Raw genomic sequence first — 27,100 nt, forward strand, 5'->3', positions numbered from 1 at the left:
TTGCACATAGCCTACATATTTGAGAAAAAAAGAAATGCACATGCCTACAAGTACACCTAAAAATTGTCCTTTCACACAAAATTGTCAAGTCTACATTTGCCACATAGTTTGCCCATGGTATATGTGTTTCTTTGCCACTTGCTACCTCTCTGCAGTACCTCCATCCATAAATTATTTAAGTGCGCATCATTATACTTTACAAGAAAAATCATAAAGACCCTTATGGCGCCCAACCTCCTCACACACCTTGAAAGTGTACATTATTTTATGTGGTGAATAGTTTATAGCATGTGTGCATTTTATGTGGACAAATCTTTACAGACACACATTTAGAGTTTTGTAGACAGAGTTTGATCATCCAGATTGATGTCAAAATATTGTCGTTGTGCCTGTGCACATGAGTGTGAATCCATGTATGTGGAAAGGATGAATTGGTCGTATGATGGGATGCTATTTGAATTATTCTCTCCATGTCCAAACCTGTATCAAAGGGATTTTCAATACGATTTGTATCCCTCATTTACTAAAGCGATTATATTATTTGTCAAATAGCTGAGTATTATTACAAAGGCTGACCATTAAGTTTTGAGCCTGAAAGGGGTATTCTATAATAGCATGGTCATGGCATATATATTCTTTACAATATGATTTTTTTTATTCTTTTTATTTTTTTACTCACTTTTTTCTTGACTAATTTTGCCTCAAATGAAACCCCAGCATGAAATATTTCCACTTGTTCAGTAGAATTAACTTACTTTATCTATATTTAAATTCATATGCCGATGTTATTTTTACTGTGCTGTTCTTTGTCAGCATCTGAGCATGAAAAGGATATTAGCAAATGCAACCTGGATAATACAACATGGTAAACCTAAATAACTTACTTTTATTATTATTTTTTTGTGTTTTCTTCCTTCAGTGATGATCATGTGAAGTTTTTCTGCTTTCAAGTTTTGGAACATCAAATCAAATTTAAGTAAGGGTCACTTTTTTCTTTTCTTCATTAAACAGCCTTAAAGGATGAGTTCAGTGTTTTTAAAGTAGTTATTGTTTTTTCACAATCATATTTTTCTGTAATTTTTCCTGGACATGTGCTTTGTTAGAGTGAAGATTTATTTATTTAGAGTTTTCCTCCCCCGAGAGTAACCTCACATTTATAGCCAATAAGGCATTAGTCTAAACCTGAAACAAAACCCACACAACATTTCAGATATTTCCACAGTAAAGTGGAATTCACAAAATGTGATTTTTTTTTTTATCAGATTCAAAGATGGTAATAGCAACATAAGCAATCTTCTAATAAAATATTTTATTACATATTTCTGGCATCAACATTTCTTAGGTAAAAACAGCAGGTTGGATTTTAATCTGAGGAATAATATAAGTCCACATGCAGTGGAGCCTGTTAGAAACACTCCATGATAGAAAATCACAAAGCAATTTGGAATTAAAAAGATATCTTTAGCTATATAGCACAGTATGGTGGTTAATCTAAAGTGGTGCATAGATATTCATATACAAAATGTGACAACATAATAATGAAAATATTATGTATTCCTTTTTATTTCCTGTAGTAACACATACTATCAGTATCATGTACTGTGTATAGTGGTACAAAAGGGAATTTCAGAAGATACACTGTGAAGTCTCACACCCAGCAGGCTACACTGTTGTTTGTTTTTTTTTGTTTTTTTGTTTTTTAAAGTAGCTAGCCAGGTAATGATGGTACAGCGCAATCCCAAAGGGAAATGATAATCAAACATATGCTAATAAAAAGTGCCCATCTGATATTTTCTGTCTTGGTGCTTCTTTCAATATATTTTCAGAAAGTGTAAAAAAAAAATTCTGAAATTGCATATTTGGTGGCTGCTAGAAACAACACTCCATTGGTGGGAGCAGAAATTCCTACTTCTTATAAACAGACATTTATTTTCAGTGTGCATAACTGGACATTATCCACATATGCACCTCCAACCTTACAGCAACTACAGCATTTCAAATTATGTCTCTCTGATTCGACCTTCCTTTTGTCTTCAGTTTGTTTTTTCTGTTCCCCATTTTCATGACAATGTAGTGCTCAGTTGATTTTTTTTTTTTTTTTTTTAAATATTTTCAGTCAAACATACTGTTGGTAAAACTAACAGTTTGCTTTTGTACATCCCTTGAAAATATCCTTTAGCTATTAGTATCCCCCACCCTGGACATGCAAGAAATTACACATTTACAAAATGAGAGAAGTGATGAAGATTCTGAGGCTTTTTCAGTAATGTAAGAGTTTCAAAATACTTCACACATCAATTCACCCCAGCACACTCTCCACAATCTTTTTCACCTGTATGTATGGAAAAATACTCAGTCAAATGGGAAAATTCCCTGCTTCAGCAAGATTTTCTTTACTGTTTGAAATAGACACTTTTTTCCTCCCTCCTAGTACATCTTCATGTAACAAAGTAAGTGTCTAAGACAAATTACTGTACTTTTAATATTGCAATAGGTAAATATGTTGTTTTTATTTGTTTTTGCCATTTTTTTAAGAAAACTTGCTTTTGGGAAAGACCTAATATTTATTTAAGTCCTTTGGTTTCTGATCTTGTCAAATTATATGTTTCTTTGTATAGAGCATCTGTGATGATTTAGTGTTGGAATCCATCCATCCATTATCCAACCCGCTATATCCTAACTACAGGGTCACGGGTGTCTGCTGGAGCCAATCCCAGCCAACACAGGCCGCAAGGCAGGAAACAAACCCCGGGCAGGGCACCAGCCCACCGTAGGGCACACATACACTCACACCCACACCAAGCACACACTAGGGACAATTTAGGATTGCCAATGCACCTAACCTGCATGTCTTTTGGACTGTGGGAGGAAACCCACACAGACACGGGGAGAACATGCAAACTCCATGCAGGGAGGACCTGGTAAGCAAGCCGGGTCTCCTAACTGCAAGGTAGCAGCACTACCCACTGCACCACCGTGCTGCCAGTGTTGGAATCCTTACATGTATTGTTTTTATTAAAATGGTGAGAGGAAATACACAGAAATTGGTAATAAGTGTTGTGTTCTCATTCTCATACGTATGTTGTCATTTACAGCAAAGTCAGTATTACAAGCTAGGTGTCTGCATTAATTGTCCTATTCATTATCATGATTAAAGAGTTTATTTTAAATGTCTTATTTCTGCATGTAAAGGAGGTCTACACAAGGCCTTCAGGACAGATGTGTGCAACCTGTTGTACATTGTTATTTAACTAAAATGCTTAAGTATACTAAGTGGCTACTTATTTAGGTATAATTGTCTAGTACCTAAATTCAACATGCTTCTGGAAACATTCCTTAGGGATTTGGGTCACTGCTAAATCTGTAGTATCACATATGAGATGGGATTAAAAAGTTTTGAGCCCGAATTTGAAATGGATTGTTTTATAGTGCTGATTTGATAAGGTGTAGAAAATTAGGTCCTGTATAGTACAATTTGTATATGTTTCTAGAATTATGGCTTATAATGTATGTTCTCTAGGTCAGCATTTCTCAACCTTTAAGTATTTGCGATCCGAGTTTTCATGACAGTTTTAATCGTGCCCCCCCTAACGTTTTTTTGAAACCCGTATAAAATTTATTCCTATATTTTTTGCTGCCGATACACCGCTACAAGTTTAAAATTTCCCTACGAATAGCGAAATTACACCACATATGGCAACATTTGCGCCCCCTTTTTGTTACTTTGAGCCCCACAGTTTGAGAACCGCTGCTGTAGGTTAAAAACATGTCAAACAGTCAGTCATTATCAAACATGTATGTTGAAAACCACTAACTCTGACGTATGCAGGTGTTGGTACAGGTAGGCTAGGGATTCTGTAACTTCAGAAAAATCAGTGGTGATGTGATGCTTACAATTACCGGATCAGGCAACATTATTGTACAATAATTCAGTTTTGTTGATCACTTGACCACTTTTGGGGATTTTTTTAAACGTGTTAATGAGATAAAAACAAGTCCTAGTCAAGTGGTAGATGATTTTGTTAGGTGGTGTGAGAAATGTTTTCTATAGCTTAATTTTACAAAAGCTAAACAATAATTTATAATTATAATAATTTTATGGAAGAAACACCATTCCCCTACAAGAAACAATTATCAAAGAACAAGCAGTAGAGATTGCTTAAAATACCGTATTTTATTTAGTTGTACAAAGTTATGTTTAATGGTTGAGTTCTTGTTTACTGTGTTTCTAATGTGACATCTTGGTCTCTCTTTAAAAACACGGCTAACAAAGCAAATTTCCCTCTTGGGGACAGTTGTTGTGAGTGGAATTGATTGAGTCTGATCATTCTCCTTTGACCTCACTAATTAACTAGATGTTATTGCCCACAGAACTGCCACTATCTAAATGTTTTTGTTTTTAGTTGCACCACTCACTGTAAACTCAATCGATTGCAATGTGTGAAAATCCCAAAAGGATATTTGTTTCTGAGGTGCTGGAACCATGACATAGGTACCAAGTGATGCCATGTTCAAAGCTACTTACATCCTAGGCCTTGGCCATTCTATTATTTGGTTAAACAATTAAACCTTTTAATGAGCAAGTGAACCTAATATAGTGGTTACTGAGTGCAGATAGTGTATAAGTATTATTTATTGATCTCCAAATTATTATACATGCTGTTTCCTAATGTTTTACTTTCACAGATACCCTGAATTGACAGCAGGTCAGCATCAACTTGTCAGAGAGACCTTAATGACATGGCTGCAGGCACAGGTGAATTAACTTTTGTTTTCTACATGATTTAATAATTGTTATTTGAAGCAATTAAAAACACTTCCTGTATATCACACTCCCTAAAAATATTGGGACCCTTGCATTGCATTCAAATAATGCAGCATTATTCCTAAAAATTTTTGAAATTAAAATATCTTTGGTCATCCATACTTGCATTTCTTTGGTTTATAGCTGAACGAAACAAAAAGCTGAGAAAAGAATTTAATTCTTGCTTATTCTACAAATTCATTCTCAAATGGCCTGAACAAAATTACTAAAACCCTTTTGGAATTTATAACAAATAGCTGTATTATAGTAACACTTCAAGCAGACTGATCTTTCTTAGTTATTATTACAGGTGTCTTCAATCTTACAATCTCTCACTTAGCCAGTATAAATGGGTAAAAATTCTCAGCTGTTTTTGGGTAGTGTGTGTATTACACTAGATTCATCATTCATTAGAGGTACGCATTCCATCACAACCTCAATATTTTCACACATTTTTCGTCTTAACTTTTTATACTTATGCAGTGTATTACGTCTTCATCAACAAGAGTCTTCTCATGTATGTATGGTGTTTCTGCTTAGTAACGTGTGAAAGAGGCAAGTTGCATCCTTTATTGGATGGCTAATCTGAGCATTCAGAGCTAGTTGATTATTAGCTGAGATAATAAGATTCAAGAAAAAATGGGTAAGGACAAGTAGTGTAAAAGCAGTTCTAGAAAAGAATGTGCAAGTATTATTTTATGTTTACTTTGCTATGAATGTTAATTTAGCTAAAGTCTGTTACAATTTCAGTACATTTTGTTTAAGAATGTTGACAGCAAAGATCTAAAATTCAAATTCAGATGAATGATTCCTAGATATAGAATGTATGAAACAGGATGAGACTAAGAACATTTGAGAACAACAGTATTGGAAACTCATTAAAGACGAATGCAAACAAAGATGCAAATGTTAAATGTTGGTGAAATGTTGGATTAACTGATAGCAAGCTTTTGAACTTCAGTTGAAAATTTAATATTTATCTTTGTATATAAAAGCCATATTGTAAGACTAGGACAGTATTTTAGCATGGCTTGTAATCAGAATGGTGATTGAGGTTTACTGATACTGTATTTTTCTTTTTATTTCTATGCAGTTGATCAGTGTGCAGCCTGAAAAAACCTTCATTCGCAACAAAGCAGCTCAGGTTTTTGCGTTGGTGTTTATTACTGAATACTTAACTAAATGGCCCAAGTTCTTCTTTGATATTCTGTCAGTGGCTGGTCTGAATCCTCGAGGTGTGGATCTCTACTTAAGAATTTTGATGGCCATAGATGCTGAAGTAGTTGACAGGGATATTGTTCATTCATCAGAGGTAAGCATGTCATTTTTAATTCACAACAGTTTAGTGTTTTGTGGCTTGCGTGTATTTTCTGTGGATCTTGCATATGTGTATTTTATATGTATGTTTTTCCCCCATTATGTTTAGGAGACACGTAGAAACACTCTTATCAAAGACACCATGAGAGAACAATGCATTCCGAATCTTGTGGAGTCTTGGTACCAGATCTTGCACACTTACCAGCATTCAAATTCTGAGCTGACATGTCAGTGCCTAGAGGTGGTTGGAGCCTTTGTCTCTTGGATTGATCTAAATCTTATTGCCAATGAAAGGTAAATGACTGTTTGAATGATTGAAAAATTGAATAAATTGTTATGTAAATGGAGATGATATAAATTGCACCATGCAGTCCTTACATTGATGGATTAAAGGCCAATTGTCCACATGACCATCATCTTCTAATTATTTCACGTGAAGCCTGAAAACAATGAGGACTGATTTAAATAATTTGTTAGAATACCTAGTGGAGGCTGGGTGGTCTTGTGGCCTCAGAACCCCTGCAGATTTTTTTTTCTTCAGCCCTCCTGGCCATCTGACCTTTGTTTATTCTTTGTTACTTAGTATTGCCTAATCTTATTTTCATATTTTTCTTTTTTCTTTCTTCATCTTGTAAAGCACTTTGTGCTACATAATTTGTTTGAAAGCGTGCTATATAAATAAGTGTTGTTATTACATTAAGACATTTTTCAAGCAAATAATGAATGTATTTGTGATTTTATAAAGGAGTATTTGTCAATAAGTTTCTTCTTTAGCAGTGACTGGGTAAATTACAGATATGAATAAGGTAAAAACACAACTAATCAAGCTGAGGAGCCAGGAGTTTCTACTTTTCTTTTCTAAATCAAATTTCTAATTGGACAAGTTTAAAACCGTGTAAATCTATAACATTTCAAGTCTGTTTTAATGGGAGCTAGGTTGTTTGAGAATATGTGAGTAGCATAAACTGTACAAAATATAATATTATTGTATTGTGAGTCAGCTATCACTGCTGCAGTGTGAGTGTTGATGCATTTCTCAAATTAAGTAAATGAATATACTCTGTTATTGTAGTGGAATGACAAGTGATGAATATCAGAGAGTTGTGATGCTGATGTCTTTGTTGTCTTCTTGTATGTCTGCCAAGCAGCAGCACATGGCAAGTCTTGCCTCTGAACAAGGTGTTTGGCTTCACTTAGATAAGTGAAAGCTCACCTCCAATGGAAAATAAATCTAGGTGTTAGGAAGCTATGTCTCTCATTGACGACTGATAATTTGGGATATAGCTTTAGTAACAGGAGTTCCTTCTTTGTTGATATCAATGATAGAAGATATCCATCTAAATGTGCTAAAAACAATCCATGGAAGTAATTTGCACAGTTACATGATGAGCTGAAAATCTTAGTGTGATTTAGGGGATTACAGTGAAAAAGTTGATACAATTGGAACAGTCCTTAACACTAGAATCCCTGAAGCTTACGGAAAAAGTAATAATCAAGGGCCACATTAAATTCCTTCGCACCCTGTCATCAGCGTCTTTGTTTTGCAAATGTGTCAATCAGCACAAGCAGCAAGCAGCCTGCTATTCCTTCCCCCACCAAGCGAGTTGAAGTCAATGTCAGGCGCTAAATTATCAGAGCTCAAGTCTGTTTATCTGGGTGTGAGGTGTTTGGAATTGTATAGGGTAAATAATATATCGTTATTTGGAATATATACATTTCATGCATGTTCCGTGTCTACAACGATATGGGTAAATGTAGGATGATATGAAATGCGAGGCAAGAAATGTTGGAACACATGACTAAAACAGAAAGTATAGTAATAATGACAAAATGTTGACATGAAGTGTATAATGTGTGAAGACTGAAATATCAAATAAACTGTTTCACAAAAGGTATAATGAAACAAGTATGCTTTTATTCAAGAATATAGCCGAAGAAAAAGAAATCAATTCAATTTAAATGTTGCTGTCAATGAGTTAAAAAACGAAGCCCAAATATCAATCAACAGAGCACAGACGTGTCAGCTTGTTTGGTGCAAAGGTAAAAACCGCTGCCTTATAATCAAGAGGTTACAAGTTCGAGCCCAGGCTCTCCTGTTTTGAGTAGTGAAAACAATGAAAAGAACTTTGATCTAAATGTTGTAATTTTTCATTGTTGGGCCCATCAATTCAAAATTAAGTTCTAATTCTTGTTAATGGAGGGATAATCTTAACACATTGGCAGTGATTCCTAGTGCCTGACACCAAGAAAATAAATAGAATAACAAAAGTTCAGTAACAGATTTCTAGGATTGCCACAACAATTTAAAAGCAACATGATAAGCTTCACTAGCAACTGTCACAAAGTAGCTGCTGGTCAAATAATTAAGCTTTGATTTTAATGCTGGGTCATCTATAATATTGGTGGGTAGATTGTTCCAGAGTTTGGAGTTATTTAACTAAATGCTTTACTGTTTACAAAAGTTTTATTTATTTTTTTAACCAGTGTTCCCAGTGAATGCTCTAGAGAACTGGCAGTAAGAAGTTTATCTAGTTTAAACTTACCAAGTCATTTACAGACTTTAAAGGAACATATATAAATTGGCTCTGATTATATCTGGAAATGAGTGTAGTAGTTTAGCTCCTACAGTTTCTTCTTTACAGCAGTTACTGTTAAGATGGACTTCTTTGAATCCTGAATGATGTCACAGAAGTCACAGTCGATTGACACATTGTTGTCAACAGGATATGATTTCAATCTCAGTCAACTTAAAAAAGCAATAATACAATACAATATTTTGTAGAACTGAATCGTAATAATAAACTTTTTAAGCATATAAAAAATAAACATTGCTTCATGACCCAATTATTAGGAAGTTTCTGTTCCTAGTATAAAATAAGTGACACCATTGCTTTTGCATCTTCTCTTATGAGAAAAACAGTAGAGCATATAGTTTTTTTTTTTCTAGGACCAAATCCTGCATGGAGTTGTTGTCTGTGTGGAGTTTGCACATTCTCCTTATGTCTACATAAATTTCCCTAAATATACTACAGTTTTTGTCCCATTACCTCATGTCCCTGTGCGAGTATGAGATTCTCTGTGTGTGTGTGTGTGTGTGTTGTGTGTTTTTGAGTGTGAGACAGTAAGCCACTGTGGCTGTTTCCTACCTAGCTACATCTTGCCAAATTGGATATGTTGATAATGTTATTTATTTTTTACAATGGTTTAATAATCTGTTCCAAATGTAAATTTGTGGTAAAAAATCAAATAATGCCATATTAGTCACAAATGAGGCTTTGGATGCTCATGCTGAATTGATTTTTTAACTGGTCCTCTTACGTACTAGACTTTCCTTCATGATCTCTCTCCCGCTAGACACTTGTATCTTTTAATTCTTTGTGTGGATCTCATAAAAATTGCAAGATGCCAAAGGCGTCTGTTTATCTTTAGTTTTGTTTTCACAGTTAGGAACTGTAAAATAAAATGCATTTGAGATTGTTAGTTTTAATTGATGTGTTTTTATTATGAGTTTTTTTTATTATTAAAAAACTAGTATAGAAAACGAAGTATGAATTCATGCAGACAATGTATGGGAGGTATTTTCTGCAAAAAAGGAAATGGAAATTAAAATTATAAAATAAAAATGCAATCTCTCTTTTGCAATTTCATTTTCAAAGTCTTCGCGTAAAAATGCTGCAAAAATTAATTTTCATTTTGGCTTTTATTCTATAAAACAGATATGTTTATAACTTTAAAACTTTATAACTTTTATGGTAATGTTCACCCAAGGCCAACCTGGTGCTGCACGGATTGCTGTGGCCACTGATGCAGTACTCAGGTGATGTACAATTTCATGTAAATTCCGCCATAAAACATCATTTACCTCCGTGTTGGCAAAAGCCTCGACATCCCTAAGCCTATCTATAATCACTTTGCATCTAAGTAATATAAAACTTGCATTCTCACAGTCTGCCAACTCCATTAAGTCTCTTGCCGTTTTTTGCACACCACTTTCTATCTTTTTAGAAGCTGCCTGTACCTTCCAGAAATTATTTTGTCATATGTGGAAGTCTTATCCCTGCCCATTGACCTGCTGTATTTGCATGTTGAGAACTTGGCAGGTGGTGCCAGTGCTTATTTGCATTTTACTTTTCATTTTTGAAGCTTTATTGCGACTCAGGCAGAAAAGGATATTGCACATGGGGGTGTTTCTTTTTAATTTTAATTTTTGCAGGATTCATGAGCGCAGACTTTGAAAATGAAATTGCAAATGGGGTTATTTCATTTTAATTTTAATTTTTGAATCATTGTTATGTGCAGACTTTGAAAATGAAGTTGCAAAAGAAAGGTTGCATTTTCATTTTATAATTTTAATTTTCATTTCCTTTTTTGCAGAAAACACCTCCCATAGACAATGAAGTAAAATCTACATTAATTATTTTTAAAGTTAACATATATATAATATAGTGTAGAATAATGTACTGTTTGTGTTTAATGATAAATTATGTAAATACATGAAGAAGGGGCCTCAATTTCCATCAAAAACTTGCATATTGCAATCTGTTCAGTTACCCAATTAAAGGCATCATTTTGCTTAACTTCTCATTGCATCCATAATGGCTAACATGGTACCAACACCCTAATGTACCTCTGTAAATAATGATAAATTTACAGGGTAGGCAGGAAGACAGACAGCTGTTTCAAAAGTTTCATTTCAAAGTAGGGCTGCTTGAAACTCAAATTAATTTGTAGTCAAAAACCGTTTGCTGAGCAAATGTCCTGCTTTTTTCAGGTTTGTGAATATGCTGCTAAGTCATATGTCGGTGGAGGTTCTTCGAGAAGAAGCATGTGACTGTCTGTTGGAGATTATCAACAAAGGCATGGATCCTGTTGATAAAACTAAGCTAGTGGAGTCATTATGTCAGGTGCTACAGACAGCAGGTTTCTTCAATATTGAACAGGTATGAAGCTGGCAAATCCAAGCATAGTAAAACAAAACCTCATGTCACTCTTATCATCTTCAGTAATAGATGAATGTTCTTTATGAGTGACACACCTTAGGTGTGAAGTATACCTTAGTATGACATGCTTCAATGCAATGTTATCAGCCTCCTTGAAGTAGTCTTATGTTGAGTGCTAATATTAGTTATGTTTACACTAGAGCTAGGTATTTGCACATTTTTTTAGTTCTCTGCAATTTCAGCAGTGGAAAAACAATTACATGAATGGTAAGGCTAAAAAAAACATGTGCATTAGGTTAATATAAGAATTTAGTTTTACATGTATAAAAGTTAGCAAGAATTAACTGTGTCACAATAGTACAATATTTGTTTCTACATTTATAAATTTACCAGAATGTCCAGATAAAGAATGGTTTGAACACATAGTCTTATTGAGTTTAGTATGGCCTAATGGCTACACACTTTTACTGTGGTGAATACAGTCTTACCTTAACAGGCAAGTAGCTGAAGATATTCAAGAGTGCAGTTGAAGCTGTATAAAAAGGAAAAAATATAGATCACTAGCTAAGTTTCCATCCAGTTTTTTGCGACGTTTTGTTATCGACAAACAGAATATACGTAAAACAAATGTGCGAAATTTGCTGTCTCCAGCCTGTTTCCATCAAACTGGCTTTTTATCGATAAAATGGTGTGCGTGATGACGTCATCCCCCCCAAAACGAACTGTCGCATAACTTTTGTTGTATCGCGAAAAAAATCTGCCCTTGAGCCGTTTCCATACATAATTTTGTGTATGTCGCAAATTATCTACCTTTTGTTTTCCACGTTACACCGCCTCCACTAAACAAAGAAATGGAGAGATTATTCAGACAGTTTTTTGAAATTTGCCAGCTTACTGTTATTTCAGTTTCACAAATAATTGGAATTGTACATAATATCCGAAGACGACAGCAGAATGAAGCAGTTGCTTGTCTGATAGCCCTAGAGCTCGAAGAAAGTACCCCAGTGCGACGAAACCCACGGGTATGGGAGAGACGACGGAATAAGACCTTCTGGGAGGAGGTGGTGGAGAGACACTTAACAGAAAATCTCTGGCTGCAACATTTTATAATGACACGGCCGACGTTTGACATGTTGTGTGGATTCATCAGTCCTGATGTTGCGCCCATCACAGGTTGCCACCGACCACCGGTTCCAACCCAAAAGCGATTGCCATCGCCCTTTACAAGCTGGCAACCTGCGCCGAGTATAGAGTAGTTGGAGAAACTTTCGTGGTTAGTAAAACTACCGTCCATCGATGTGTATATGCTGTGTGCACCGCTATTAAAGAAAAATTAATGCGGCGTTATATCAGACTTCCGACTGTAGCGGAGGCCAATAAAATTGCATACCGCAATTCCTTGGTGCATCTTGTGCCACAGATTTACGGTGCGCTGGATGGCACGCATGTGCCTATTCTTCCCCCGACGGAAGGCTACCGCGATTACATTAATCGCAAAGGGTGGCCATCTATTGTTCCCCAGACCCTTGTTGATGACAGGTGCATGATACGAGACATTTGCGTTGGCACTCCTGGAAGTGCCCATGATGCAGCTGTGTTTGCAGCATCGGATCTGTACAGGTGAGCCTACCTTTCAACATCCCTTCACAGTGCGATAACAACTGAATTAACCTGCTTCCCTTAAGGTTTTTAATTAAAACTGAAATTTGAATTAATACAAAATAACGACGTTTAATCAAAAAAAAAAGCTCTCTTCATCAGACCATGCGAACCGCTCCGCCATTCTCGTTTTGATTGCACGTGATGAAAATGTGACACATTTATTTGCGTTAAAGCCCTTTTTTCCGACAAAAACGGTTTCCAATGTAGTTTTTGCGACATCTGAAGTATCGACATGGAATTTATGCGCTAAAGTTAAACGGAAAAATATTATGTCGACATGTACAACATTTCATCGATAATTAGCATTTCCATCAGCTATATCGGTAAAAAATTTGAAGCGCTAAATATTTTTTCGCAAAAACTCCTTGGATGGAAACCTGGCTACTGTGATTTATTTATTTTTTAGTATTTGTGATTTCTATTGTGTAAGTTTTCACACAGAGGTGACTCCATTCCTCCATGCATGTTTATGCTTTCAGCTTAGACACTGCAATTACTTGCGTATCAGTAACACAAAATTGATTCTGCTTTAAAATGACTCGTTCTGAGAAGGGGTTGGGGTTTCTTTCACCTCATTAAACTATGTCTAAATTACTGAAAATGTATCTTCCAAAATTAATGTACAACTTTGTATAGGCTTACCTTTCTGAAAGATTTGTATTTGAAGGTGCTGTATAGAGTTTTTAGATTACAATATACTAATCCAAGGCAGTTAACTTTTACTCTAACAGGATCATCAGCAGCCTTCTTTATTTTGAAGAGCTGTGTTTTGCTCTTAACCATAGACATTTTTCAAGGTACGAAAAAAATGTGATTTTGAATTTGGGATGTTTCTTCCTTACATGTTTGGATAATACAAAATCTAAGAAATGTGTGGCTGTGAAAATGTATTTGCCAATTCCTCATATCCACTCATTTTGTCATATTTGTTGTGTGAAATATGCAAGACCAGAGAATATTAGAACAGAAGCAGGTACAGTTAGGTATTTGTATATTTCCACAACAATGTAAAAGTCAGTGTTGTGCACTTCCTGGTTATCTCGGTTTGTGAATATGACTAAAAATCATTGTGTAAAGAATTTGTACCTAAATATGTTTGGTTATGAATCTTTCCCATACCTTGATGGCAAGTTTTTGACTCTGGTTACATGTACTGCAGTTTTTTTTAAACTATTTTTGTTTTCATGCCCTGGGCTTTATTACTTAAAATTTTGTGTATTTGGTTATGACTCTGCTAACTGCTCACAACGTTTATCCACCTCCTGATTTTATTCTAATACAAATGCTGCACCCTATGCAATTGGTATAGTAATTTACTGCCAGATAAGTTTCAGACACTACATTTTTTGGGAAAAATATAACTAGTCATTTTAGTAAGGTATAAAATAATTATTATACTGTCTTGTCTACATCTGGCATGACTTTGATTTGAGAATATTTGATAAACAGGAAGAAGATGTGGATTTTCTGGCCAGGTTTTCAAAGTTAGTAAATGGAATGGGCCAGTCACTCGTAATCAGCTGGACAAAACTAGTGAAACTGGGAGATATGAAGAATGCACAGGAGACTCTCCAGGCTATCCAAGCTAAAGTGCCCCTAATGCTGCAACTTTTAGTCCATGAAGATGATGACATCTCATTAAATATCATTGGATTTTGTTATGACTATTTACATGTTTTAAAACAGGTAGGTTTTACCATCTTTCAGTGAGAGTTGCATTGTGTGTTGTTACTTAGAATTATGCTTCACAAGTTCTCAGCTGTAAGTAATTATGGTGCTGCAAAAAACTGAAGTATGAAAGAGTCTTGAACAAATGTGTTTTTTTGTGTGCATAACAGTCTGACTCATTTGTAGGTGTTTTGATGAAATTACTGCCCATTACTCCAGCGAGGGTATTTAATATTGCACTTACATCAAATGATGTTCTTATTACATGGCATGTGATGCTTAAGAGAATGACCAATATGTAAATTTAAATACCCATATTTTGCATTTTGCTCTGAATTTAATTTTAATTTATCAGTTCTATTATAAAGTATAGCTTTCATATCTGTCATATGTATGGTTTTTGTTTGCTCTGTCAATGTTGGAGGTGTAAAATGTAAAGTTTGTCAAAAATGACACTGAAACCCACCTTTTAGAACAGTTTAAAGTCACCATGTGTAGATGCATTAGCTGAATAAAATAATAAAACAAAAATTACATTTTTGTAATATATGTTTGTCCTCAGCATGTCCTCATGAAATATGGAGATAGATATTATGTTTCTATTAAAAGATGGTCTGCTACCAGTCAAGCTTCATTTCTTGGAACCTTGCTGAATCCTTGATGGGTGTAACTGCCTTGGGTGACTCTTGGTTTACTTTGCAAAATACTCCATTTTAAAATACCACAGATAGACCAGCTTAACTAGGCAAAAACAAAATACAGTGGAACTTTGGTTCATGACCATAATTCGTTCCAAAACTCTGGTCATAAACCGATTTGGTCGTGAACCGAAGCAATTTCCCCCATAGGATTGTATGTAAATACAATTAATCCTTTCCAGACCATATGAATTGTATGTAAATATATATTTTTTTAAGTTTTTAAGCACAAATATAGTTAATTAAACCATAGAATGCACAGCGTAATAGTAAACTAAATGTAAAAACATTGAATAACACTAAGAAAACCTTGAACAACAGAGAAAACTAACACTGCAATAGTTTGCGCTATAGCGCTATCAACCGCTGGCTAAAAACACTTTTTTTTAATGGGTTTTCAGCACAGGGAAAAAAATGAACATTTGAAAAAATTCGTAATTTAATAAACCACCAAGAAAGTAACATTGCAACAATACACACTACGAACCGATTGCTGTAAACAGAAGTGAAAACAAAATCAAGCCCAGTGCATTCTTTAACTGCCTTCCTACCTTATGCGTCCAGCTTTCTCTCTCGCGCTGCCTGTGTGTGCGTCTTGTCTCTCTCTCGCGCTGCCTGTGTTTGTGCGCGTCTCTCTCTCTCGCTGCCTGTGTGTGTGTGTGCGCACGTCTGTCTCTCTCTCACGCTGCCTGTGTGTGTGTGTCGCGCTCTCTTGCTCGCTGCACAGGAAGTGCACAGGGAGAGACTGAACATGTACAAACCGAAAGGGAAACTGGCTTGTTCGTATACCGAGTGTGTGTTTGTGAACCGAGGCAAAAGTTTGGCAAACTTTTTGCTTGTAAACCAATTTGTACGTGTACCGAGACGTTCGTGAACCGAGGTTCCACTGTAGGCCAATGTATAAAAATACTGAATATATGTGCAGGGAAGTCATAAGAAGAGAAAAGGTAGCAGTTGACATGTCTTATTGTATGTTGTGTACGTTTTAGTTGTGTTTTAATTGTCCCTGAGGGCTAGGGAAGCATCTGCCAACAATGCTCAACTGATTATTGTGACCAAATATTTGATCTGTGCTGTGAGGCAGCAGTGCTAAATACTGTGCCAGAATGCCTTTTAACAAATAAAAAAAAAGCTGATTGAATGACTACCACAAACAAATGGCCACAAACGAACAATAAGTAAATATAGAACAATAAGTAAATATAGGTCATTGCGCCGACATTGCATTACAATCTTAGGGCACAGATTAGTCTTGCCATAAAAGAGGCAGCATGGGACAGGCTAATTGCATTGTTCCAATCTTTTTGTTTGCTGTATGTCTTAGCAAATGTTTTGCACATTTTTTCTTCCATCAAGAAGAAAGAAATGCCTTCTAAAAAGAGATGCATCTTTCGTTATTATTTCACAAGGCCTCTTGTGTTGTCTGTCAAGGGGAGAGCTCTGGTAAGGCTTGTTTTGACATTCTAGCTGGGTGCATGGCTAGTTATACATGCAAAGTAGCCATGTGGTCCTTCCCTGGTATTAGTGTTATGGTACTCCTTGTAATCACCAAATGCACCTCTAAAAATAAAATACTGCAAGGTGTTTTTTTTTTTTTTTTTTTTTAATTATCATTACTGTATATCTTCCAATAGTAGCCCCGGCGTTTATTCAAAAAATTATTCGGACAGCCTGGCATTTAAAAGAGACCGGCGGTTGTTGGAGACCGGCTATTATTCACCTCGCAGACGGAATGGTGATGGGTAAACGGGGTTCATTTGGCAGTAAAATACGGTATGGTACCGAATTTACGGCCACAAAATGTAGGCAACAACACCGGATGAACATTTCAGGATTTAATGAAATTATCAGTACAGCAGTACAGTATTATTAAAGCACTATACGGTATTACCGTAAGCATGAAAAACAGGTACGGTAGACGTCTACTGAGCTTTCTTGCCAATGATTCCACACTGGCCTGCACCAGTCCGAATTTTGCACGAAAGCGCTCATCAGCCCGACAAGTCCCCTGCGAAACATAAGGAAATGCAATAAGCTCCAAACTCACGCATATACAGTACATATACATTACAACATGAGATTGGATAAGATACAATAAAGTACAGTACTTACCATCTACTCGTCGTCTGAATCGGTAATGATTGCTTCGTTATTTCCGAGTTCTTCTTCATCTTCCTCTTCTTGTGATGGCAATAGAGGTACTCCCATTGCTTGTTGTCGCGCAGTAATCAGTTTCGCACTCCCAGAATGGCACGACTGGCCCTCCTTAAAGCAGTGGATAAGATCGTCCTCAGATCCATCGCATGCATTGATGATTCCACAATCCTTGAAGGATTTTCTTATCATTTCTGGGGTGATTTCTTGCCAAGCTGATACTATCCACATTACTAACAAACGTAATGCCGGCGCTTTCAAATTTCCGCCAGCTGTAAACCCCTTATCTTCTTCCCCTGCCATCCAATTATCATACAACTCTCGAAGCTTGTCTTTGAGGGGCTTGTTCCAAACAACATCAGCAGGTTGGATGTACTTGGTGCAACTACCAGGGATAACTGCCGTTGACATTTTATATTTCTTCAGTTCTTGTTTCGTTTCCTCACTGATGTGACAGCGGAAAGTGTCCCAGACAAGAAGTCTCTTCCGGAAACAGAAAACACCGCAAACTTTCTGCAACCACGTTATTGTTAATTCCTGATTCATCCATCCGTTTGTTGAGGTCGCTACTACAGCTTCTTGGACATCCTGTAGCCTTGCCACTTCTTGCTTTGCGCCCCGAAATACAATAAACAGCTTCAATTTTGTGCCATCTGCTTTCGCTGCCAATGTGACAGTGAAATGAGATTTCTTGTGACCAGAAGTTTTTATTGTAACACTCCTACTGCCAGTTGGTTCAACTGTTGTAGAACCAGGCATGTCGAACCAAGCAGATGTTTCGTCCATTCCAATGATTTTGCCGTCCTTAACTCCATCTGCAGTTCGCTGATTGGCAACTCACATCACAAAAGAGACAAGCTTGTCAATAACTTGTTCTGGATCCTTCTGCTCCAGCGATGCCTTTCGACGGAGTGATAAATGATGGCGTTTCATAAATTTGTCAAGCCAGCCAGCACTGGCTACGAACATTTTTTTTCCTTTTGAAGCATCATCAATCTCCGTATCAAAAATCCTCTTTGCTTTCGTGCGGACCATTATCCTGGAGACACGCGCTCCTTCCAGTCTTTGTTCAATAATCCATGTTAACACCAGTTCATCTTATTCTTCGCTCACTTTCTTAGCTCCTCCACCAGGCAATCGTTTACTTCTGGCACCTTTTTCTGCCATCGTTTTCTCAATATCAGTCATCTGCTTGCGCCATTCTCGGATACGTTTTGGATCCACCCCAAAATGTCGTGCAGCTTCTTCGCCTGAATGTTCTTTTGCGTATGTTACCGCACGGAGTTTGAATGGTAAATCAAACGACCGTTTCCTTCCCATCGCTCACACTACAAACACGGGCCCACAAGAACACAGTGACACAAACAGACACCCGCACGACCCTTCCAAAGGCAAAAGTGTCAGTGGAGGTAAAGGTTAACAGGTCACAGAGGAAGAGGGAGTAGAGTTTTTCACATGATCATGGTCTGTCTGTCATGCCACAATACAGCCCCTTCTTCCCTGGTCAAAGGAAAGAATTAACGTGTCGAAGATGGCATTTTCATGTTCTTCCCACCTCTTCCACCCACCTCTGCCCTCCCTGTGGGTTCATGATTGACGTGGAGACGAAAGGGCAAAATGTACACAAAGAAATTTCGTTTTGACTTTCTCCCTTCCTCGATAGCATACAACGACAAAACATTTCTGACACGAAAAGGTACTTACCGTATGATTCACACTGCAGGAGGGCGGTAGCCCAGGTGATACGAAAAGAGGATTAGCGTACGGAAAAGGCGGTGGGTCATTGGAGATTGGCGCTTAAAGGAGACCGGCTACTATTGGAGACCGGCGTCTATTTGTCGCGACATCTCTTCAAACCCGGCGTTTATTGGAAACGGGCGTCAATAAGAGCTGGCCACTACTAGAAGATATACGGTATTATTATTTTAAAACTTATGCAGGATGTAAATCTTACACAAGGCATATATAAAAATTCTGCACATGGTTGCTGTATCTCTGTGATGTCACGCTGGCCTCTCAACGCATCGTGGGGCACTGTGAAAAAATGTTCATCTCAGCTGGCCAACCGGTGAATATTCAGGATCAAAACTAGTTAGTTTGATGAATAAAACATTTAAATTAGTACTCATTGTGTATTATGTTTTCATTTTGTTTTATTACTGCATGAATAATTAAAATTTGAATTGTCTTTTGCAATTTTTTTACTTACAGGAATGGGTTAATGAAGAATGTTTTAACATTAGAAATACTTTGTTAACAACATACTGTTTTAATCCTGTCTGACATTTTATTAATTTGGCCAAAAATTGTTCTTTTGTTTTTGTTTGTACCTCATTGACTATTTCTTACACTGTCTCGGTAATGTAGTTTGTGGATTTGCCTTTTATTTTTTGTCTTGGAAAACTTAAGAATCAACTTTCAGAGCTGATGGGTGTTTTCTGGCTTTAAATGGTAGTTTTGGGCAAATAATTATTAAGTTAGTACCTGTATCTTTGTACATCCATTTAACAAGCGGCATCATCCATATATTCTTGCCCACATAAATATGTCTCAGTTTGGCAAAACATCTTTGAATTCATAATTGGACATTGTTGTGCATTCATAGTAGCAACATTTAACAGTGCAAAACTAAACCTCATGTTATTGGTGTTATTACTAACAGAAGTGATCACAGCTTAGACTTCATTTCACATCGTAAAGGTATGATCTAATACTGCCTACTTTGTCAGCATTGATATTTGCCAATTTTAATGGATTTGTAGAGTTCTGTAATGTATTATTTAGAATAGTTAGTATTTAATATTTAATATTCAATATTATTATTGAGAATATTTATTTATTTATATTAAGACGTGCTATCATAGCATCTTTATTCTTTCCCTCTTTTTAGCTCTCTGTGCTCACAGATCAACAGAAAACTAATGTTGAGGTAGGCCCTTCTACTGTATTTTTTTGAAATTCCTACTTAATACATTTTTAGAATGAATGCTGAAATAAATTTTAAAGCTTCTTTTTTCATGTACTTTGTAATAGGCTATCATGTTGGCTGTCATGAAGAAGCTGACATATGATGATGAATACAATTTTGAAAATGAGGTTGGTATTAGCATCTTTTCATGTATACTAGTCTATGAAATTGTGAGTGCAAACATAATTCCAGGAATTTACTGAAATTCACCTAGTCACACATTCCCATCAATTTCCCCAGGGCAATAGCAGTCAAAAAATTAATGTCTTTATTTTGGTTAAAAAGCAAATTCAGTGTTCAGCAGTAGTGGTTGGTTTTATATAGTAGCCTGTAAAAACACAAAGATGCATGTAAGACATAAAGAAAATTATTGCTGTGAAACTGAAAAAAGCAGAGGAAAATATGAAGCATACCTTTATATATGCTACTGCGTTTTGGCTGTTTTGGGATGTTTGACAACCCCATTTCCTTTTTAATGAAAACTGCCTTTATTTTTCACTGCCATATGAATGTGCTTCTCCCTTCACTGGTGGAATATGGCAACTGTGAAGTGAGCAATGCTTGGGCTGCAACTGGAGATGACTAATTTTCTGCTTAGTTTGGATGGAGAATGGATCCTTTATTTTCAAATTCTTATAGTTTCCAAAACTGACTTCAAATAAATAACTTGAGAAAGCATGATCAAGTTGCATCAAGTCCCTTTTGATAGGTTCACTATTATAAAAGTCAGTCATTGCTCATTAGGATGCAATAAAGTTTTGTGTCTGTTTTTCTAGCTTTTGTCTTTATCAGCTGATCAGACAATTCCTGGGAATTGTACAAAGTTTTGAAATTAGTCTCCTTTCTGGGAATTCTTGAATCCACTTATAATATGTTCTGTACTTATCAATTTACTACTTGATTTCTGAAATAGGCAGTATGTGTAAAAAGGCCTGAAGCCTGTAAATTTTAGTTATATTTGGTGCACAAAATGTGGTACTATACTATAATGTTGTTAAGGACATATCAGTTAATCCATTTTAGCAAGCACTTTTGGCTTTAAAGTCTGGTTTGGTAGGTCAGTTAGCTACATATAATAGCTTAATAATTTCCTTGAACATATTTCTTGTTTGTATTTTGACCTTTTTATCAGTAAAAATGAGACATCAATACATTTATGTAATACAGTGCATTATGCATTTACCATTCTTCCACTCATTCTTTATATTGTTTTAAGCACATGAATTACTGTATTAAACTGTTCTTGTGAATGTTTTCTGTCTTATTTGAACTAGGGTGAAGATGAAGCAATGTTTGTAGAATACAGAAAACAGTTAAAACTTCTGTTAGACAGAATAGCCCAGGTGTCTCCGGAGCTCCTGTTAGAAGCTGTGTGTAGAGTCTTCAATGCTACAGTACAGTAAGCAGTAGTTTGTATTTACTTTCAAAGTTATACAACAAATATACATTGCAGAAGAAAATAAAACAGATTGAAATGACAGATAGGATCTTTGGAGTATGTGCATATAGAGTAATTAACTTAAAAAAAGTAATACAAAAATATTTTTAGAAAACTATTGGTTTTTGTTCAAAATTATATATGTTAATTTTTAATACATTATACTTGCTTATGTTTCCTTATATGATTTGGCTGTAATGTGTGACATGGTTTTTAAAAGCACAAAAAATAATAACGCTGTTGTCACTTAAAGCATTAATACATGCAGATGGAACTCTCTGCTTTGTTGTTTGTTCATGCAGAGTATGTTGTGGACCCCCAGCAGTGCATACAGCCACCCTTACCCGACACAGACAGTCAGGTGCAAAACACAACACTCTTTATTTTTCACAAATTGGGTGCTTTCCTAGCTCCCCAGAGCACATCACAATAGAAGCACCAAAGCACTGTCCGTCCTTATCTTGTCTCTGACTTTCAGTCCTCCTGCCTGCACTCCCTCTTTGGCAAGCTTCGTCCACCTCCTCCTGACTCTGGCTCCCCCAATGGAGTGAAGTGGCTCCTTTTATTCAGCGTTACCTGGAATCACTCCCAGGTGTGGGCGAAGTACACTGTAGGGCTCTACAGTTCTCCCTGGTAGCCCCCATGGAACCCAACAGGGCTGTACCAAACTCCAACTCCCAGCGTGCCCTGCGGGGACCAGTGGTGCCATAGCCACTCAGGAGGGCTGCCCTCTAGCGTCCCAGGGAAGGTAGTGCCTTATAGATTCTTTCTCCCAGTCCTTCCACTGTTGGAGTGCCCCAGCACTTCCACAACATCTAGAAAAACATTCTGCTTTGTGTTTTGAACATAACAAATCAACATAATAAGAAAAAGCAACTCTCAACAAGTGGTTAACTTGTGTTGCCTATAAGTTATTGATCATTAAGGTAGGATAGTTATTTTTTATTTTACTTTCATGTTCATTCTTCATAAATAATTTTAACTTAACACTCTGAATGTATATCTTTTTTTAGCAAGTTTTAAACCATTTAGTTAATTTAATGCAATGTTAGCTTTATGCAAATTAATGAATATGGTTTATTAATGGGCTGTGCATGGTGCAGGTTACCTTTGTTGGTTCTAGATATTCTTTTTTTTTTTGCTTTTTATTATATACTATAAACAATGCTATAGATAAGCATACAACCCATTTAATAAAAATATCAAAAGAAACAGTACATATGCATCTGTCACAACGAAACATCTTCTATAATCAGAGTAACAGTCATTTGAGATCTCACTTTACATACTTATTGGTGTTTATTATTACTTAAATGCATTATAGTTCAGAATTAATAATACAGTAATTTTATATATTTTGACAAGAATTTCAGTAGTATTTTTTGAATTATTGGAAATAAATGTCTTTCAGTATAGTATGACATAACATAGTAAAAAAACATGAAATCAATTTCAGGGACTGCTTTTCAAAATTTTGCATCTTATTTTAGTGTATTAAAATATGGTGACTTTTTTTTGTACGTTTATAAGCATTTTAATTATAGATTAATGGTTATCTTTTTTTATATTCTGTGTAGGTTAGGGGTGCCAGCAAGCCCAAATCCCAAACATGAACACACAAACACAGTCCTGGGTTAAAAAAAAAAAAAGGTGTTTATTACACAAATACCTTGTATACACAAGCACAAAAGCAAGTTGTCTTTTCCTCTTTCTCCTCCTCTCCACTCTCTACCGCACTACTCTCCTCCAGTTTAGTGTTGCCTTCCTTCCTCCCAGCTCTCACCTGGATAATGCAGTGCTGTCATTTTTATTGAAGACCCAGGAGTACTCCAGTGCCAGGGCTTTTGCCTGTTGGAGGGCATAAGAATCCTGAATAACAAGGAGTGTCTCTCCCTACAGCACCCTCTTGCGGCACCCACAGACTCCAGCTGGGGGGTTTCTGCTGGTTTCAGACCAGGCACCAATATCCTGTCCTGGTCAGGATGCCTGTCCATTTCGTGTGGCACTTACAATACATAGGATTCATGTTGTCTTAATTTGCTTGTTCCTTGGTCAGATTGGCTTTCATGTTTCATATTAAAATTTATATTGGCATGTAAATGAAACATTTTAATTATTAGATGTAGATTACTAAATTAATTTCTTCTGTGTGTACTACTAACCTTCTGGGGCAAATCTTACACAGAGCTGTTTATAGAGTAACCTTTGTAATTTACAGTGATTATTGTTTATATTATGCTTCCAATTCTCGATAAATACACTCTATGTCATACCCTCTCATCACTGCAGGTGTAGTAAAGCAATTTAAAGAATTGAAATGTGCAATCATTCAGTATTTCAGTACAACAAAGATAGTATATTTGGGCAGTACATGTAGTTTGATCCTGGTCCATTAGTAATTAAACACTCCTGAGTGTGATCCTTTGTCAGCGTAAAGTTGTTTTCCCTTTATATCATATTTGCAGTACATTCTTTTTGTAAGGTAAATAATTCATTTAAATGTACTAAATATTTGTTAGTAATGATATAATATTATTTTAGTTAATTTTACATAAGCATGCAGAATATGTTGTGTGACATTGGCAGTCCTGTGTGTATCATCATGAGGGGGTAACAAAATATAATCACTTATAAAGACTGTGTCAGCTGAGTTTGTTTTTGTTTTTGGATTTCTAAGTGTAAAATCACTGTTTTTAGGAACTGGCAAAGTCTGCCATTTATGGAGGTAGAAGTAGCAATACGGCTTCTTTATATGCTTGGTGAGGCTCTTCCTTCAACTCATGGCGCACATTTTTCTGGAGATGTTACCAAAGCCACTGCCTTACAGGAAATGATGAGACTGGTAAGTCTTGTAAAGAAAGCAGTTTTAATGCTTGCGTGCCTTCGACTGCATTTCTTTGTTTTGTTAAATAATATGGTTTAGTTTTTCTGTATGGTCCTTGTTACCATAAGATATTTATGGTACTGAGTCATCACAGCCACAACAGATGTAGAAAAAGGTTGATTAAGGTGTGACACGCTATTTATATTTTACTCTTGGAATGAAGATTTGAAATGTTGGTGACACTAAAATGGCTAAAGAAGGGCTATGACTAAAATCTTACATGCCATATGACAGGAATTTGCAATAACATCTTTACTTGGAGTAAAATCTGTCACAGTAAAATATAAGAAATTATATTATTATTATTATTATTAACAACACGGAGTGTGTGTTGCAAGTTTCCTGTGGGCATTTTTGTATTTCTGTTTTTGGTCCAAATAGAATATATGTTAGTTAAAAGAAGACATTAATAAAATTGTGAAATTAGTTAAGTCTATAAAAATGTATTTTATTTTTTCCTTGTATCACCTAGCACTACTTGGATATTAAAAATGAAATGAGTGTCAAACAATGTTCTCAAAATTTTTCATTTTAAAAATTGTTAAATTTGCCAGGGTGTGGTCCTAAGAGGAAATTGGATCAAGAGATCTTGTTGGCAGCTGGCAAGAGCTGTTATAAGGAAATAACCAATGGCAGTTTGAGAGAGGTATAGAATAGTGGTCTCAGCCTGTACTGTCTGCAAAGACTTATGCTTTGGAGGCCCCCTAGGATCTGCTGAAAGACCCAAAACACACTGAATTGTGCAAACACTTGCTTAAGCAGTCCTTACAATTTTCTGAGAGAATGTTTTATGTACAGATGGAAAAATAGAACTACAGTAGGTACAGAAAAGAATCACCCCTTTCAAAATGGCAGGTGGCGCAGTGGTAGTGCTGCTGCTTTGCAGTAAGGAGACTGTGGAAGATTGTGGGTTCGCTTCCCGGTTCCTCCCTGTGTGGATAGTGCTTTGAGTAGTGAGAAAAGCGCTATATAAATGTAATGAATTATTATTATTATTATTATTAAAATATTCACATTTTGTTGCTTTGCAGTGTGAAATGAAGACACACACATATATTTCTCAAGCTGTATTTACTTAATTCAACTTATAACAGCCAAGTGAAAGACATAAAAACAGTTCTGAAAAAAATAAAAAACCAGAACCACTGAGATGGTTAAAGGATCACCCCCTTTGTCAGTACTTTGTGGAACCACCTTTTGCTTTGACTACAGCCATGAGTCTTGTTGGGATACCTGGCTGTTATAAGTTTCATTGAGTAAATACAGCTGAAGAAATATTTTTTGTGTGTCTTCATTTCAGGCTGCAAAGCAACAAAATGTTAACATTTTGAAGTGAGGTGTTTCTTTTCTATACCCACTGTGTTTAGAAGTGGGTTCTAGCCTTTTGTTTACATTGGGAAAAAAATTAGGTTTTCAAATAAGCACTCTCATTAATGTTGAGCATAATGGAGGTCACATGATGCTGTAGAGTTGTTTCACTGCCTGTGGTATTGGAGGCCTCCAACATGTGGATGAAGTTTATCAAGGCTTTTCGACACATAGTATCAAGCCATGAGTCTTTAAAACTGTCTTTCTATCAAAGCTGTTAGGTCCTGTAGTAAGGTAATGTTCCTAAATACTATGTACTGTTTTGAAGTGGACATCAATGAGTCTTAACCTGAATCCCACTAAAATCTAATTGCAAACCTGACTAAGTCATCTGAAGAAACAATTTGCAGCTGACGGTGGGATAACTTTTCAGTCTAAGGATGTATTAAACCATCTGGAGACCATTATCCTTCCTGAGGGCTGTGTAACTAAGTACTATTTCTTAGGTGAAAAATAATTTTGTCCAAGCTATGTTTTTGTTTAGATTTTTTTTACCTTTTTTATTTCACTAATATTCAGTTCATTTCTTTTGTTTTTATTCTGATACTTGGTTACTAAAGAAGCCACTTTAAGGATACTGTATACCAGGTTGTTTCCAACTCTTTATAATTTCAGTTCAAATGTGTTGGGTCTGTACTTTGTGAATAAATCTGTCTGGCTTCATATCATGTCCCTGCAACAGCTCTCTTGTCTCCAGTCACAGTTCCATCCTTCTGTCAGTTCTCTTCCAAAATATTTATCAATACATTATAATGCCAGGAGATTGGAGTGAACTACCCAGTCAAATCAAAGGATGTGCTTTATTTGAATTTTTTTTAGCATAAGTAAATGCTTTATTTCATATTAAACAAACTTGTTTTCTTTGCTTGTTTTTTCAGCCTGTTTCAGGTTTGAGTGCCCTTTATATTGCTTGAGCAATATACAGAACAATTATTATTTATTTCTCATCCTCTCTGTTTTCTTTATTGCGATTGTTGTGATTTTGCAGATTTTTTTAATTTATGAAACCTTAATAAATTTCAGCATTGTCAAATGCCTCACCTTGTGGAATTACTAACTTGAAGTTTTTGTTTTCACTCCATTTAAAAACTTGTTTAAGTAAACCTTAAGTAAATGCCATTATTAAATAAAGTGGCAAATATTAAATTCTTTACTGCCATTGTTTAATAGATTTATTAAAGCTCCTACATTAAGTGCAG

The 27,100-nt window shown here is 35.9% G+C and overlaps 1 protein-coding gene across 1 annotated transcript in view; it reads left to right on the forward strand.

Annotated features, from left to right (window-relative positions):
- Nucleotides 1-27,100, forward strand: part of xpot (exportin, tRNA (nuclear export receptor for tRNAs)) — an 89,546-nt gene that overhangs the window by 27,368 nt on the left and 35,078 nt on the right. Inside the window, exons 4-13 of the mRNA XM_028805073.2 lie at nt 920-976; nt 4,687-4,756; nt 5,898-6,116; nt 6,231-6,415; nt 10,893-11,061; nt 14,173-14,409; nt 20,134-20,172; nt 20,277-20,339; nt 21,486-21,610; nt 24,347-24,491. Coding sequence (XP_028660906.1) covers nt 920-976; nt 4,687-4,756; nt 5,898-6,116; nt 6,231-6,415; nt 10,893-11,061; nt 14,173-14,409; nt 20,134-20,172; nt 20,277-20,339; nt 21,486-21,610; nt 24,347-24,491 — 1,309 coding nt within the window. The remainder of the gene's footprint in view (nt 1-919; nt 977-4,686; nt 4,757-5,897; nt 6,117-6,230; nt 6,416-10,892; nt 11,062-14,172; nt 14,410-20,133; nt 20,173-20,276; nt 20,340-21,485; nt 21,611-24,346; nt 24,492-27,100) is intronic.

The sequence above is a fragment of the Erpetoichthys calabaricus genome, chromosome 1 (genome assembly GCF_900747795.2).
Source record: "Erpetoichthys calabaricus chromosome 1, fErpCal1.3, whole genome shotgun sequence".
In the NCBI taxonomy this organism is placed as follows: Eukaryota; Metazoa; Chordata; class Cladistia; order Polypteriformes; family Polypteridae; genus Erpetoichthys; species Erpetoichthys calabaricus.